The 15808-nt window shown below is 42.1% G+C and overlaps 2 protein-coding genes across 2 annotated transcripts; both read right to left on the bottom strand.

Moving 5' to 3' along the window:
• Window positions 1–468: 468 nt before the first annotated feature.
• Window positions 469–5935, bottom strand: LOC122776770 (vegetative cell wall protein gp1). The gene is made up of 4 exons (XM_044037469.1): window positions 5882–5935; window positions 5684–5750; window positions 5035–5379; window positions 469–2982 (listed from the first exon to the last, which is right to left on the bottom strand). Exons 2-4 carry the CDS (start codon window positions 5733–5735, stop codon window positions 2771–2773), a joined length of 609 nt encoding a protein of 202 aa, XP_043893404.1. The 5' UTR covers window positions 5736–5750; window positions 5882–5935; the 3' UTR covers window positions 469–2770.
• A 1822-nt stretch (window positions 5936–7757) lies between these two features.
• Window positions 7758–15419, bottom strand: wdr6 (WD repeat domain 6). Its single transcript, XM_044037462.1, has 6 exons — window positions 14992–15419; window positions 14311–14445; window positions 11337–14022; window positions 10988–11065; window positions 10759–10875; window positions 7758–10118 (listed from the first exon to the last, which is right to left on the bottom strand). The coding sequence occupies exons 1-6, from the start codon at window positions 15059–15061 to the stop codon at window positions 9182–9184; spliced, it is 4023 nt and encodes a 1340-aa protein (XP_043893397.1). The 5' UTR covers window positions 15062–15419; the 3' UTR covers window positions 7758–9181.
• Between the last annotated feature and the right edge of the window lie 389 nt (window positions 15420–15808).

The following is a 15808-nucleotide window of genomic DNA, read 5'->3' as shown; positions in this document are numbered from 1 at the left end:
ATTATCTCAGCTCAGCTTTCAAAGCCTCATGGTCTGAATGTGTGTGTGTGTGTGTGTGTGTGTGAGGGGGAAAAAAGGACAGTGAGAAAAAGACAGTCAAGAGAGTAAATGAGACACATTTTCTGTGCTTTACCCACTACATTTAATAGTTTTCTACTTTCTGCTTTTTGAAATCAAAAGAGTGAAATGAATTCAAGTCCTGATAGGAACCTGGAAAAACAGTCCTCTCGTACAAAAAATGCACAAAAATAATAACCTGACACAATAAAAATGTTTTTTTGACATACATTGAGATAAAAGCGTGGAGACGTTACCACAGAACTAGGAGTGAAGGAATGCTTTCAAAGGGTTTGTGTTTTCCCTCTCTCTGCTGTGAGTGACAGGTGGTGAGATGGCTGCTTGACAAAAGGCAACATGAGAACATTAAGATATTCATACATGCAGTCAACCCCCTAATGGACTCTCAACCTGGACCCCACACACACACACACACACACTTTCACTCATGCAGCACAGGAGAACACAACTACATTTACATTGCAGACACACACACATACACTGAATATGCAAATGACTCCCATTTTCACCTGCCACATAGACAATGTCAGCATTTCGCCTCATTATTCAGACCGCATGCTCACTCATAATAATCAATATAACCGCTGTGCACAATACAAGTGAGCATGATTTTACATAAATTGAAATAATATTGCATGACGACCCTTGGGCTGTGTAAACAAAAGCGTTTATGCAAGGATGTTATGATGCCATTTTCTCATGTGCAGTGCAGTGTCCACTATATTTTAAATAGTGCCAGGAAGGTTGTTTCAGTATAAACTAGATTTAAAGCAGAAATATGTGTCCACGTTCGGTGAAGGCAATCTCGTGGTTGGCCTTGTTCTTAAACATTTCCTCTGAAAGTTGAGTCCCAAGGTTCTCCACAGATGAAAATGTTTTTTGTTTTTTTTTAACTTCCCAGATGGTTGATGTGTGACATATTGTATGAAAACTATATCGTCAGTTCAGCCATGTTCGTGCAAAGTGTAGTTTTTCACTAAAAGACACCACAGATGGTGCAAACACATTGGGAGATGCTCTGTTGAGATGTTCTTTTTGAAGCGGCCATGACATGTTATGTTATGTTATATCGCCTCAGTGTTTGTTCTGAGTCAGCAGCAGAAGTGAAGCCTATTTCCTGGATGTTCTTTAGACTAACAGACATGTTAAAAAAGCTGTAGAAGGAAACCATTTCAGAAAAAACTACACATTATTATTTATCCGCCATTAATCCCATTTGTCCTGTGTTGCAGTAGCCATCTCGACATTTAAACAAATCTAGTTAGTTAAAAAACGAAGGTATTGATTGGACCCTTGGAATTCCCTGATTATGTTAACCTTACTTCACACCTTATTCTTTCCTCTGTCCACATCTTTGTATTTCAGAGTAGATGGAAGCCCGGACCACAGACCAGCACCCCTCCTGTCCTCCCTCTTTTTTTGTGCTCTCACAACTGTGTCTGAAATCTTTAAACTTTCTTTCTAATCTACACTGCCAGTTTCTGTCTCACCTCCTTTCTCATCACCAGTCTCACTCACTGTTTCAACAGGTTCTCCAGCCTCGGCCTTATCATCTGTTTCCTCACAGAGCCGCACACCAACCTCACGCTCTGTGGTTTTATTCTCAGTTTCTAATCCTGTCCATCTCCCCGTCTACACTCGCCTGCTCACACTTGCATCTTGTGTTCATCATCTCCCTCCTCCATGTCTATCATCTGCCCCTCCCACACTGACAAGTCCAGCAGCATCTACAGCATGAGGGCACAGCGTCTTTCTGTGGCCGATACCGGTACTGCAGACACTCCACAGGCAAACCCTCTGATCTGAAGAAGCAGAGACCTTGACCTTGAGGCCTTGGGCTCAGGAGATTGACGGCGATCAGAGGAGCAGCCACTGGGATGTGGGAGTGGGTGCAGAAATGAAGCTGGAGCTGATTTGACAGTTGGAGCTGGGCTTGTGAAAATATAAGTGGCTCAGAAACCCTCTGCTGCCCCCGGTCTTCCCATCCTCTGGGTACTGCACCCTGATCATGGACACTGTCAGCTGCTCATCACCGCCACTAACAACAGTTACTAGGCAACCGACCTCTATTTGTTCCAATTTCTCTGCCCAAACAGCCAATGAGTTAATGCTGCTCTACTGGGTGGGAATGCCTGAGCAGGGGATCACATTTTGCCTTTTGCATCCTCTGGGCTGCAGGTGTTGATACAAAGCACTGACACTAATAAAAATATCTCCCGAAATAAACGTGATGACTAACATCACTGACAAAACAAACATCTCTCCGAAGCTGTGCTCTCTTCACCCAGCAAAGAGTAGTCAGCAACATCTGAGAAAGAACTATATTCACACCGCTCCAGTTCTCTTCCCCTGCAGGGAAAGACAACACATCACCACAGCATATCTGTTGGTAAGCCTACCACACAAAAGGTTATTAAAGCAACTAGTGCCACTGAGACTAAAGAGAAGAACGCACAGCATCCATATTTGAATGACCATGCTGTCACTGTCACTGTGACCTGCTGCTGCAGTTATGATGGCTCTGCTAATATCAGCTGGTGTCCACTGTTATGTATTAGTTCGTAGAAGCTTCTTGAAATTGAGGTGAAACATCCTCAACTTAACTTAAAGCCAGTCAACATATGAAGATCATTAAACAGGTAAGTATTACAATAAAATAAAATAAGTCATCGGGCCGTGGCGCTGTGATTCCTCAGTAATGTATCTGTCTCAAAAGCAACATGAGGTTTCTGATGCGCTCAGCCCGGCAGCGAGGCGACTGGTGCAGTGGCAGCTCGAAGAAAGAGAACGTGAAGCTCCGAGAGAAGCTGAGGTTGGTGACCTGGCACAGTGGTGGAAGGCGGGGAGGACGGGGCACTCGACTCTGGGGCATCACCCTGTGACTCGCTCGCAGCCCTCGACCACCTACGCCCACAGAGACACAGAAGAAGGTAGAGGTTCATGGCTGCCATTAAACGAGTAACATTCAGATGCTGCAGGAAGCTCATGGAAGTTCTTTTCTTTTGTTAATATGAAACTTACATTTCCAAGAATGAAGTTAATCAGTGAAAACCTTATACATAATTAAGCCGTTTACAAGAACATACATGAGACCTTCATTTGGGCCACTGTGTTTGTCAGTTACCAACTCTTAACTGACATTTACAGTGTATTGTATGTCACGTTTTCTAGTATAAATTTCACTATATATATGTTGTCATACAGAGATTATAGCAGGCAGAGATGTGTAGATCATTTACACATCACCAGGCCCTGGTGTTCAGAAGTCAAAGACAAGACGACCCATAATATTATTATTTTATGGGTCTTATTTATTATTATTGTTATTATTATTATTATTATTATTATGTTGTTATCATATTATCTTCACCAGCTTGTGAATCTGAGATTTAGCCCATGGTTATACTAGTTTTGGATTTTTCATTAGTTTTAGATTTTTATTTAGTTTTGACTTTTTAAAATTAGTTAGTTTTAATTAGAGCATGTTTGCTAGTTTTTATTTGTTTGTTTTTTTGCAAATGCTTAGTTTTAGTTAAGTTTTCATTTGATTTAGTGCTGGTTTTATTTTTTTGTAATATGGAGTATTTGCCAGGTGCAAGATTCAAAAAGGTGATAATAACTATTGTGTCATAAAACCCCAGCAATAGATGCCATTTTAAAAATGTATTCGGACAGATGAACAAGAGTCTGAGAACCAACTCAAACTTGTTAACTACATGACGGATATTAAGTCTAACTTGCATAGCCCCATAATCCCACATTGTAAACAAAAACAAATTAAAAACATTTTTATTATGTATGAATAATCAAATACAACCTTTTAAAATGGCCAGCAGAGAAAAAATGAATACACTTCAAATGAACCCAAAAGGATTATGTATGAAATGTATTTACAAAGACAAAAACAATTTTGGTTTTTAGTTTTAGTTGGGGTCGCCTGAGAAAATGGAGGCGTTGGTGGACTCTGGCACGAACACTTGCCACCTGTGTGTGCCAGAGCTAAGACCACTATCAATGTGCACACCTAAATATTTGAAGGATGACCTGTTTGATGGTGTCACCGACTGATTTGGGCTCCAACAGCATCTCAGTTTGTGCCTATCACACCAGTCTACACAATCATCTACGGCAACTTCAGGACTACCTGGATTACTTTTGGTCAAACTGAGGTTGACAGCATCATCCGAAAACTGACACAGTCACAGCTGTGCATACTCGGTGGAGGAGAAATGGATCAATTATTCATAATATTTAATTACAACCCGAGAAGAAATCTAATCGGTAGTTGCAAACACGTGAGGGTAAAGTGCAGCTAACTGATACTCATGTAGCTGATGTTGGCAAAGGACGGTTTGGTTAACTAAAAGCTTTAGAGGTGGACATTGCAATACTTAGTTTGTTTACACTAGATACTATATAACATGTTATTTAGCTGAATTTAAAGAGTCAATGAGTAGCATTTAGTGGTATTTTTGGGTAAGTTTCATATCACAGCCAACTGAGAAACCAACCTTTTGCCTCACATTCCACATCCAAGTGTATGATAGTGGTCTTCAGGTAGCATGATAACATGAAAAGCATTCCCCTGTGTTTGATTTGCCCATTCCGCGCTCAAGTCTAAAAAAGTTGTTTATTTTCAGGTAATAAATAAAAACACGATTATTATAAATATTGCATTTACTTTCTACTGCAAGATCTCGTTAAATGTGACAAAGTAGATTTTAAATGGCTGTCAAATTACGAAACCAATAACGACAACAGCTTGCAACCAAAACAGTTTGTTACTCGTTTTAAAAGGATTTAATATGTAAAAGAGCTAATGTTAATCAATTCTCAGTCACCTAAGGGAGGTCAAAAGTTGGACTGGATTGGACTTTTATGTTCTTCTTGCCTTTTTCTGTGGGTTAGAGTTAGTACAGTTTAGCTTTTGTTACATGGCCTTTGTTCTCATCGTACCTGTAATGTCCTGGAGGCCAGTTGGAGGTGGAGATGGGACCTCAGAGGGAACACTTGAACTTGAATCTTCTTGGTCTTTGTTCAGTCTCTCATGAAAAGGGGTGGATGGTGTGGGCTGAGGAGCAGGAGGGAGTGGAGGTGCGGTTGGTGGAGCAGGTCGTGGAGGAGGTGGTGGTGGGATTGAGGTAAAGGAGGTATCACATAGAGGGAGGCCTCCCCAAGGTGCCACGGTGGTATCTGAGACGAGGATTGAAGGAGGTCCTGGATGTGGATGTGAACTGGAGGAAGATGATGTCTGCTGTCGGCTGCGCTTCTGACGATTGGCCTGGTGGGGGCGCTGGTGACCTGGAGGAGAAAACATTTCTATCAAACTGCACTTCCAGTAATCCAAAATGTAAAATGAGAAATGTTAATTTATTTAGATTTTCATCACATTTGGTTGCAAACCTACCAAATGACTTAATGTAAAAAGGTAAAATCATATCATAGCATAACATTTTGCATGATGATTGCTTTCAAATGCCTATAAAGTAAGATATGAAAGACTGCTGCAGAAACAAATGTGTGAGCAAAACGTTTGCCTTTACAAACTATATGAAAGCCAACAACAAGAACAAATCAAACAGCCACTATCGTGTACATGACTCACCTGCTGTTTTTCTTCCTGATGAACCAATGGCCGGCAACGTCTGACGTGACATCTCAAATGTGGAAGACTAAGAGCAGAAATGCATAGAAAAGAAAAAAAGATAATTTCAGACAAAATAAATAGTTATCAGTGTGTCCTCAGTTATGCTGGCCTTTTGGTATAATTCTGCATCTAGAAACTGTAAAACAGTATACTTACTGAGTACGGAGTGTAAGGTATATATACATACACCCACTGGCTGAAGGACCTTACTTACAGGACACCCTATCAAGTAAAAAGAGTGACACCAGTTGTGGTCTTCTGCTGCTCTAGTCTGTCTGCATAGTCTGGTTATAACATGTGGTTGTATATATATATATATATATATATATCTATATATATATATATATATATAAAAGACGTTGCTGTTGCCATTCTATCACCTCGAACCAGTCTGTTCAGTCTCTGACCTCTGGAATCAGAGATGTGTGGTTATATGGATATTTAGTTGCAGATTATGGACACAGAAAAGGCAGGAAATCACACATCGTGACAAGTAGTAGTAGTGTGTGTTCATACCTTTTGGGTGTTAACTCCTCCTGCACGTTGACAGGAGCTCCTTCCTTGTGCTCCTTGGCCAAGCAAACACCGACCACTCGGTTACAAACTCAGACACACTTGTCTTGCTGATGATTCCTCACTTCATTTCTCTCCATGTGTTATTTGCAGACTGAAAAGTCTCATCTTAACTTCAACAGTCACACATCCTGGATTTGGAAAGCATCGTCGCCTGTGTCTAATACGGCACCGTCTTGCAAAACAGTTTAATTATTTTCCTTTTTTTTTCCTGCCCTTTCTCCTCTGTTATTTCCTTACTTATTTCCCTTCCTCATTTCTGTCTCTCAACTTTTTCTCTTCTCTGAAGCGAATAACATGGAGAGCGAGGCTAAGAGCAGCAGGTGCCTTCTCTATTTCCCCTTCTAGACCACCCTCACCCCCTACCCTCTCTTCTGGCCGACCTCACTTTATCAGCTCCTGGGCTTTCACTCTTCCTTCCCCTTGTAGGTGAGAGTGGTTGTCACTCAAGTATTTTGACTCCCGTGCTCGCAGCCTCTTTCTCCCACTGTTGGAACAAACAACAAAATAAAACAAGACTTATTTCTTTTTCTCTCTTCTTGGGTGCCTTATTTTATCCATCTTTACTCCTCAACTGTTCAGTTTCCCCCTCTTTTCCTCCTTTATCTCTGCTGTGAGTGACAGGTGGCGAGATGGGTGCTCAACAAAAGGCAACATGAGACGAGGCTAAAATATTGAAATATTCATGTATGCCTGCAAGTCGGCCACTTAAAGTACTCTGACGTATCCTGGACACAGTCACACAGACACAGACACAGACACAGAGACACAGACACACACACACAAACACACACAGATCATCTGTATGAGCCAGCTGGCTGCAAGTCATCACACATACACATGCTCACATTTAACAGGGCACAGGTGAACATGCTGCAATAGTCTCATTCTTCATCGAGCAACCAGACACACACACACACATATACAACATATGCAGATGACTCCACAAACAGTCTCACAAGAAAACTCCTAACTTAAACTATAATCAGTTAATACCTAATCCTATAACCAGTTCCTCAATACTTTTTGCTGTCTCATTAATACAAAAAGTCCTAAAGAGTTAACAAATACAGATACGCACGCACACCACAGCATGGTTGTATGTTTGAGCTAAACACATACTCCATGACCACGCCAAAAATACTTTCATCACCACCACTTCAATTGGACAAAACTGCATATGCTTACTAAACATTTTTCTACTGCGCAACGATCAATAAGTGTGACTTAAAATACAAATAAAAATACATACAATGACAAAAACTGGCGCTCATAAAATTAGAAGATCATAGAAAGATGCATATGATCAGGACTTCATCAAGTGTCGAATGGTCATGAGCCAAGTGGGTTGTTTTAAGATTTCAGCAAAGAGGAAAAGGAACAAAGAGGAAGAAACAGGAACAAAAAAAGAAGTCAGAAATGAAGTCCTAAATTAAAAAACTGTGAGGAACACACTGTATACATTCATATATATTTTTTTAATCTCCATTAGAAAACACTTTTTACAGTACTTCCCTGGTTGAGAACCACTGCTACATACACAGGGTTCCTACACCTTGGTTGAAATCAAATTCAAGGACTTTTCAAGGACCAATTCCCTCAAATTCAAGGACTGAATGTGCTGACACAGCTTAAGATGAGAGGGCAACTTGAAAGAAAAGTGGACGCTTCTCCCATGGCGTCCACTTTGATTGATTTGTAGCGCACTCTGCATCTGGACAAGTGATTGTCCTTGGGATCTGGGACAAGCCAGTCCTTGAATTTTTCTTTGATGAGCCAGAGATCTTGGAAGTTGCATCTCCCAGGCATCATGTCATTTGCTCATTCTTGCTTAATGTTATTCGCTCATTGTTACATGGAATCTAATGTCAACAGCAGAGAGAGACAGTGGACCTTGTCCACAACACAACTAGCAATTATGACTCAACGTTTGTTCTTTGTAGGCCTAGTCTACATAAATAGGCAGTGCAGGGCACATGTAACAGAAGATGGTATCGCAACAAACAAGGGTACATCGGCGGCGGGACAACTTCACCTTTTTCTTGCACAAAATCCAAGCACTTTCAATGACCCATATCTATTTAGGGCAATTTTCAAAAACCTTTAAGGAATTCACAAACTTTCAAGGACCCGTGGGAACCCTATATACATCAGGACCGGTAAGGTCTATGTAGGGACCTTATTTTGATTTGTATACACAGTATTTACTGTCTACTACCTCCACCACAGAGGTTATGTATCTGGCCATATTTGTCTGTTTTGCTTTATTTAGTATAAATCCTGTCATCTCAGCTATCTTTGTGCTTCCCTGACAGAGGTCACAGATAGGTCAAGTACATCAGAGTGTTTTTTTTTAATGGGGTTTTAAAACAGGATGGACCGCAGTAAAAACCAAACACTTTATCATACCGCAATACCGTAACATTTAATAAAACTGTACATCTACAGAAAATGTAATGATACTTTCTCCTTGTGCCTTTTCAGATAATTCACCCATAACGTATACAATTTCATTCAGTAAGTTATAAGTGATACTTTATACATATATTTTCTGACGTACTGTGTAAAATGTACCATATAAAAGTCTTAGGGCACCACAAGCATTGTTGTTTTCATGTCTGTCAAAATCTGTGATCATTGGCATTTGGATTGGAACGATGTAACATAAAGTCTATGTGATGCTCAAGCATTAAATTGTAGGACAAACACAGTAATGAATGTAATATAAAGCTTAAGTATGTTTTCCATATTTTCTGGATGTGACAGTGATTGAGAAATAATTATTCTGTATGGTCATTACAGCTCTGCTAAAACAACCATCCTAATGATGGCACTAAAATGTTGGCACAGTAATGTAAAATGTCACTATAATCCACATTTTTCTCATATATGTATTCTTACTCTGAGTAGCTGCAGGCCCTGACCACAGACCAGCACCCATCCTGTCCTCTCGCTCTTTCTCCTCCTCTCACAACAATCTTTCTCACCCGTCTGTGTGTTCACTGAACCTTCTGTCTTAACTGCATGACCACTCTCTGTCTTATCTGTTGTCTCACCTCCGTTCTCATCACTGGTCTTACATATTTGGTCACCAGTCTCACTCATAGTTTCAACAGATTCTCCAGCCTCTGCCTTGTCATCCGTTTCCTCACAGAGACACACATCAACCTCACGCTCTGTGGTTTTATCCTCAGTTTCTACTCCTGTCTGATTATCTGTCCTGTGCTCCTTAACATCTACCTCCTTCATGTCTATCATCTGCCCCTCCCACACAGAGAGTCCAGCAGCATCTGCAACATGAGAGCACAGCGTCTTTCTGTGGCTGATACCAGCACTGCAGACCTTCCACAGGCAAACCCTCTGATCTGAAGAAGTAGAGACTACAAGGCCTGGGGACAGGAGCTTTATAGCAGTCAGAGGGGCAGCATGGGCCAGGGGGATGTGGGAGTGGGTGTTGAGATGGAGTTGGAGCTGATCTGAACCAGGGGTTGGTGGACAAAAATTTGGCTCAGCAATCTGAGAAAACCCTCTGCCGCCCCCAGTCTTCCCATCATCTGGGTACTGCACCCTGATCAGGGACACTTTCAGCTGCCCATCATCTCCTCCACTAGCAACAGTTACCAGGCAACTACTATCTGCTTGTCCATGTTTCTCGACCCAAACAGCCAATGAGTTAATACCGCTCTGATGCGCAGGAACTTCCAGGCAGGGGCTTGGAGGAGTTGGAGCACTACTTGAAGAGTCAGATGAGGTAGAGTCTCCAGTTAAATTCCAAACTGCAATCTTCCCATCTGTCGCAGCGCTGAACAGCAGCTTATACCTGAGAAAATAGTGCTTTCGGTGATATGGCCAAAGGTTATCACAATAGAATATTTAAATCATTTGATATCAATAATTATCGTGATAACATTTGATTGTTTATGTAAATTGAAGTGAAAGTTACAGAAACCAGATAATTGTGGGTTTAAACTTTTTTTGAGTAGAAAACAACACACACATGCTTAACAGCAATGACATAAATTATACCTTGTGTATATATGTGCAGTATATATTTTACATACGGGTAGTAACTTTTTTACATTCACCGAAGTCACCGAAATTATAATGCAAAAATTAATATTACCACAAGAACCACAAAGCAAAGACTACAAAGGTACAGTGTGTAAAATCAGCAACAATAAGCAACTTGGTGAAGTTACACATTGTTGCTGAACATCCCTGATATCACTCATCAAGTAGCCTTTAGTTAAGTTTGTCCATTGTGGATTATTGTAAACCCATGGTGTTCCAAAATGGCAGTCTCTGTAGAACTGACCCGGATCCTAAATATATATATATCACACAATTCATAAAACCAGGTGATAGTACACTTATAACAAGTAAAAGTATAATAATTTAACCATAAACTTCTGCCAAAAAACGACCATTAACTTGTGAGAAAGGTGAAAATATTCACCCACCTATTTCCCTTTCCATCCTCCAGGCTGCAGGTGGCGACACTGAGCACACAGCGCTGGTGGTGAAACGACTCCCACAGCAAAGCAAACTGACGTTTAACTTCACTAACAGAAAACAATCTGGAAAAGAAAGAGATGGAGTTTAGGAGACATAAAAGGGGACTGGTTGTGCAGCATGAAGACAAATTAACATTCTACACCCTTAAAAGTAACCACACATTTCAGCACCAACCTGACAGCTCCATCACTGCAGGCCAAAGCCACAAGCACACGGTCTACCCTCTCATCCAACACCACTATGGACATGTACCTGAAAAGACATAGACACAATTGATAAGACTGAGGGAGACACAGGAAAGAGAAGGGGATTGGTTCATATGCAGTATATAGATATTTTGTGTGTATTTTTCCTCATAACGATGAATGCTGGAATAAAGGAATGAAGGGACTGTAGACAAAAGAGGGGCAGAATAGAAGAAAGAGGTTCAAAATCATGAGGAAAAATCAAATTGTCTAAAAAATAATGGAACATCACAGTTTATTCAAATTCATAATTTCCAACATCACGACCATTTACTCACCTTGTTTCTGGGTCCATTTTCACGGTCTTGTGTCTGTTCCGCCTCCACTCCCACTGTTCGTCCAATCGGTGACTGGCCACCTGGATCACCTGGCAGGAGGGAACCAATCTCTGCCTGTCCCAGCCAATCAGCAGTCGGTAACACTGCATTTGAGCACGGCCACCAGCTGAGAAGAGCAAGGCTGAGAGACACTTTGACAGGTTAACGCTCTCTCCCTCTGTATGTGTTAGTGCTGCTACCGTCCGTACACTTGAAATGTGGTCGGTAATAACTGAGAGAACTTTGATGTTGCCAGTCTTGGGATGTACCGCCATGACGGTTAAGCAGGTATCCTCTCCTCCTGTCACCACCACCTCCCAAAACCCTTGATCTCTCTGCACTTCCTTTTTCTCAGTCATATTTACAGTTGTTTGCAGGACCGAACTACTTCCCTCTATCCTCCCCAGCCTGCATACACACCCGATCCCCTTCCCGTGGACGCCCTCTCTCAGGCTCCATCCTCCAGTTCCTTCTGTCCCACCCTCCCAGCTTTGCTCCTTTCCAGGAGGTTGTGAAGCCAGAACAGCCCTGTGCTTAATGAAGACCAGAGCTCCATATCCAGACCAAACTCTTTTGTGTGAAGGCCAGAGACACCAAGAGCGATGCCCTCCACCACAAGGCACTGTTAACAACCTCTCCTGCCTCACTGGGTCCCAAACCACAAAGTGGACAGCATAGAAGCCAGCAATGACAAACCTGGCTTCTCGTCCCTTGTTGTCTGCCTGTACATCTCCTCCTTTAAAGCTGTGCTGCGTCTCAGAAAGTGTCTCACATTCATCTCGGACCTCTTGCTCTGAAGTTTCAGGCTCAAGAATTAAAACTCTCTCCAGCCACTCCATTCCCTTACAGGCCCGCTGAACTCGCAGAACCTCCAGCTCAAGTTGTTCTTTGTTCTCCAGAGTTTTTTCACAATCATTTTTTCTACTTTGCTCAAGTTTTTCTGGCCGTGTTGGCTGCACTCTAAAAACTCTCACACAGCCATCTCTGCCAGTGCTGTAAAGAAGTCCTTGGTATTCAAACACTGATGTTACACCCTGTTTTCCATGCACCCCAAACAGACAGCTTAACGGCTGCAGCTTCTCTTGATGTAATTCCTCTTCACTTTTTGTGCCTGTTAGTATCCCTTTATCTGCTTGTGCATCATCTCCTCTCTTTTGAACAACTTTTCCTGCTTCCTGAAACAAAAGCAGGGACCCTCTCCTGTCTCCACAAACCCACAGTACCTCATGTGACCTGGACTGAAGGCACACTGCAGCCAACAGCCATCGTTTGGCACAAGGTGGAAGGACAAAAGGAGGAAGTGGATTTACACTGAAAGCTAAGGAATTGTTTTCATTTTGGTTTACCTCTATACACCAGCGATAGACAAGTCCCTCAGCAGCAGATGCTAGCAAACACATGCCTTCCTCTCCTTCTTGCCAAATAAGACTATGGACCTTTCCTGAACCTCCTTTGAGAAGAATCCCAGATTCAGGATGAGAGAGGGAAAATACCTGAACAGACCCACTGAGGTTTCCTACAGCACATACATTCATTTTGGATGTAGAGTCTTTAACACTGATGGACACTGTTTCCATCACACAGTAGGACTGAAAATCAGGAGTCCCTTTCCATACAGTCACCCACTGCCCATTGCTGTATTGATAAACCATTCCTTGATCAGTGCAAACCACAACGTTACTCTGGCTCCAACTTGGATTTCCCCCCTCTTCTCCTACTACACAGACCACTTTGGGCATGCTGTGTTCGGGGAACTTCAGGTCAGTTAGCTTCTCTGTTACTGCTTCATCTAGTTTATCATTCCTCTCCTCTCTCTCCTTTATCCTCCACAACCTCACCCCTCCATCTGCCCCCCCTGTAGCCACCCATCTCTCTTCATCTCCTTTCCCCTCACTGACTGCCAGTGCACGCACCCCCCCTGCTCTGTGTCCCTTCATGGTCCGAATCACCTTCCCACCTCCAGCGCAGTCCCAGACTAAACAGGCTCCGTCTTCCCCAGCACTGAACACTTTACCAGAGGAGAGACGCACTGAGAAGACCCGAGCTTGATGTCCATATAAGACCCTTAAACATGTTGGGTTCAAGTCCCCACATGGCCCCCCAGGCCCCCCTAAAGCACCAACACCCCACACCCTTACACTGCGATCATCAGAGGCTGAGGCCAGCCACCCATTCTCCTGGAGATATGAGATGTTGAAGATGACCCCACTGTGACCCCGCAGACGTCTCTCAACTAGAGCTTTGCATTCAGAATAATTTTCCCCTCCCCCAGGCTTCCAAATAACTAGCTGGTTGAAAACAGTTCCTCCTACTAAGACGGCATTTGCCCAAGATTCATGTACGAGAAGAAGGGAGGAGTAAAGCAGGCATCCCTCCAGACAGGAGCGCTGAGCCAGTGGAGTTCCTGTATTTACATCCAGGAGAAGAGCACTGTTGTGGGCCAGAGCCACACAGAGTGGTGAGTGTTTGTCCCCAGAAAGCCAGCAAACATCCAGGGCCCAGTCCTGTAACTCCATAAGGGGACTCGAGATCTCAAAGCGCAGATGGTCACCATCCTGGAGATTCACATGGAGCCTCACCAGCCTCACAGCTTTGCCCCCAAACACTGCTAGATCATAAAACTTGGCCTCAGTGGTGGAGCCGAGTCCTGGGGATTCAAATGTGAAAAGCGATATTTTGAGACGAGTGAATAAACCCAAAACAACATCTCATAAAATAACAGGCTATAAACTCCACCAGCACAGAGCAGTTTTTCAACCATCTTATAAACATTTAAATGTATATTACAATAACAGAGAATAATGCAAGAGCTTGTAAAAGGCTTGTCTGTATATTTAACTGTACCACCCTATTTGGAAATGATAAATAATAAAAAGGAAACAATAACCCAAAACAAAAATTTGCATCTAGTCATCCCAACCGTGCTCTTTCTTACTGTTGGTTCCTGCTGGGTCAATGGCATGACTTCTGGGTTTCACTCCGTGGATTCTGTAGTGTTGGAGCAGACTCAGAGAAGCAGAGGCTTTCGGATGAGGTTTTAGACTGTACACTGTCAAGATTGGACCCTCACCTGCCAAGAAAGGGTAACAGACAATATAAATACATGGTAAAACCTTTCAGTCTGCACACATAATAGTAGCAGGGCACATCAGGCAACAATGAACTGATTAGCAATCCACTACTAGATTCAAGATTCAAGGGTTATTGTCGTGTACACAGCAAGTAGTTACACTGGGCAATGAAATTCTTACTTTGCGAGTTCCCACAACAAAACTAATATACAATGAAGGAATAATCTTAACTTATAGTATAATACAGAATACAGAATGTGCAACATGCAAAATAGTAGTACGAGTATGTACTAAGTTAATAACCAACTATTTTGATAAACAATTAATTAGTTAGACAGTGTTTCTTTGCTCCTCTATGACAGTACCTTACATTGGGTGCTGGAGAGTCTGGACACATTAAAGCAGTGAAATGACCAGACAGAGCACGAGGAGGCTAATCAATTAATTATGGTAATTGACAAAGCAAATGACAGACTAATTGATAATGAAAACAATTGGCAGGCATATGCTACAGCGGGAATAAGTCATAAAGAACTTCTGCCTACCTGTCAGGAGAAATGTGTCATGGAGGAACTCCAGAGCTGTGACTGGAGCAACCAGAGCTGCTGTCTCCATCTCTTTGTCAGTAATAACTACTGAGTTTTCAATACTATAAAGTAACTGCTGCACACACTTAAACTGGAGAGAAACAAAAGACGACAAACTGGCAGAGACATTGTTGTTGATAACTTCTTTACAATGTAGTTACCGTTAGCCTTTTCGGCTAGCAAGACAAGCGTGTAGCAACAACACTTCTTGCGTATTTGTTGACATAAAAGTAGAGAAAGCTTGCTTTCGGGGTTATGTCAATTCCGCTAACAAAATGCGTCAATCGTTCCAGCAATGCGTTTTACTTCAGCATGAAAACGTTATTATTCACAACCCCAGTCGGCACCACAGTGTGTCCATGTGTTTTTGCTGCAGCTTCCGTGCATCGCTGAAACCAATCATCACAGAGCTGACGTTCTCTCCACTGTGTTTGTATTGGTGGAAACAGTACACGTGACCGGCGGTAATTGAGTTATGTTGCTTTTAAGTCTAGTGGAAAGATAGTGATTACCAGACAACGCCACTGAATAATTACTCCAAGGGCAGTTCATATGTTCTCAATGTATTGTGTCTTGACTTTCATGAAAACAACAAACATATTTCGTTCGTTTTAGTGCAACATCAAATACTGCAACTCGTTTTTGCCTGAAATCATTTTCAAGTATTTTGTAGACATTCTGTGAATTAACTCCAGCAGATGTGCCCATGTTGATTCATCGACATTCTATAAATATGTGTCAGCATATACATTATTTTCAATCAAAACGTTCAATG

The sequence above is a fragment of the Solea senegalensis genome, linkage group LG11 (genome assembly GCF_019176455.1).
Source record: "Solea senegalensis isolate Sse05_10M linkage group LG11, IFAPA_SoseM_1, whole genome shotgun sequence".
Lineage (NCBI taxonomy): Eukaryota > Metazoa > Chordata > Actinopteri > Pleuronectiformes > Soleidae > Solea > Solea senegalensis.
This window is presented reverse-complemented; position numbering and strand designations above follow the sequence as displayed.

What these genes read in the sequence shown, in the direction of transcription:
- LOC122776770 (XM_044037469.1), bottom strand. Translation starts at nt 5,735, where the DNA reads ATGTCACGTCAGACGTTGCCGGCCATTGGTTCATCAGGAAGAAAAACA. An exon ending in ATCAGGAAGAAAAACAGCAG is followed by an intron (nt 5,380 to 5,683) that starts GTGAGTCATGTA and finishes TTTCTCCTCCAG; the next exon opens with GTCACCAGCGCCCCCACCAG. An exon ending in TGGCCTCCAGGACATTACAG is followed by an intron (nt 2,983 to 5,034) that starts GTACGATGAGAA and finishes CTGTGGGCGTAG; the next exon opens with GTGGTCGAGGGCTGCGAGCG.
- wdr6 (XM_044037462.1), bottom strand. Translation starts at nt 15,061, where the DNA reads ATGGAGACAGCAGCTCTGGTTGCTCCAGTCACAGCTCTGGAGTTCCTC. An exon ending in TGACACATTTCTCCTGACAG is followed by an intron (nt 14,446 to 14,991) that starts GTAGGCAGAAGT and finishes CTTTCTTGGCAG; the next exon opens with GTGAGGGTCCAATCTTGACA. An exon ending in GAGGATGGAAAGGGAAATAG is followed by an intron (nt 10,119 to 10,758) that starts GTGGGTGAATAT and finishes CTATTTTCTCAG; the next exon opens with GTATAAGCTGCTGTTCAGCG.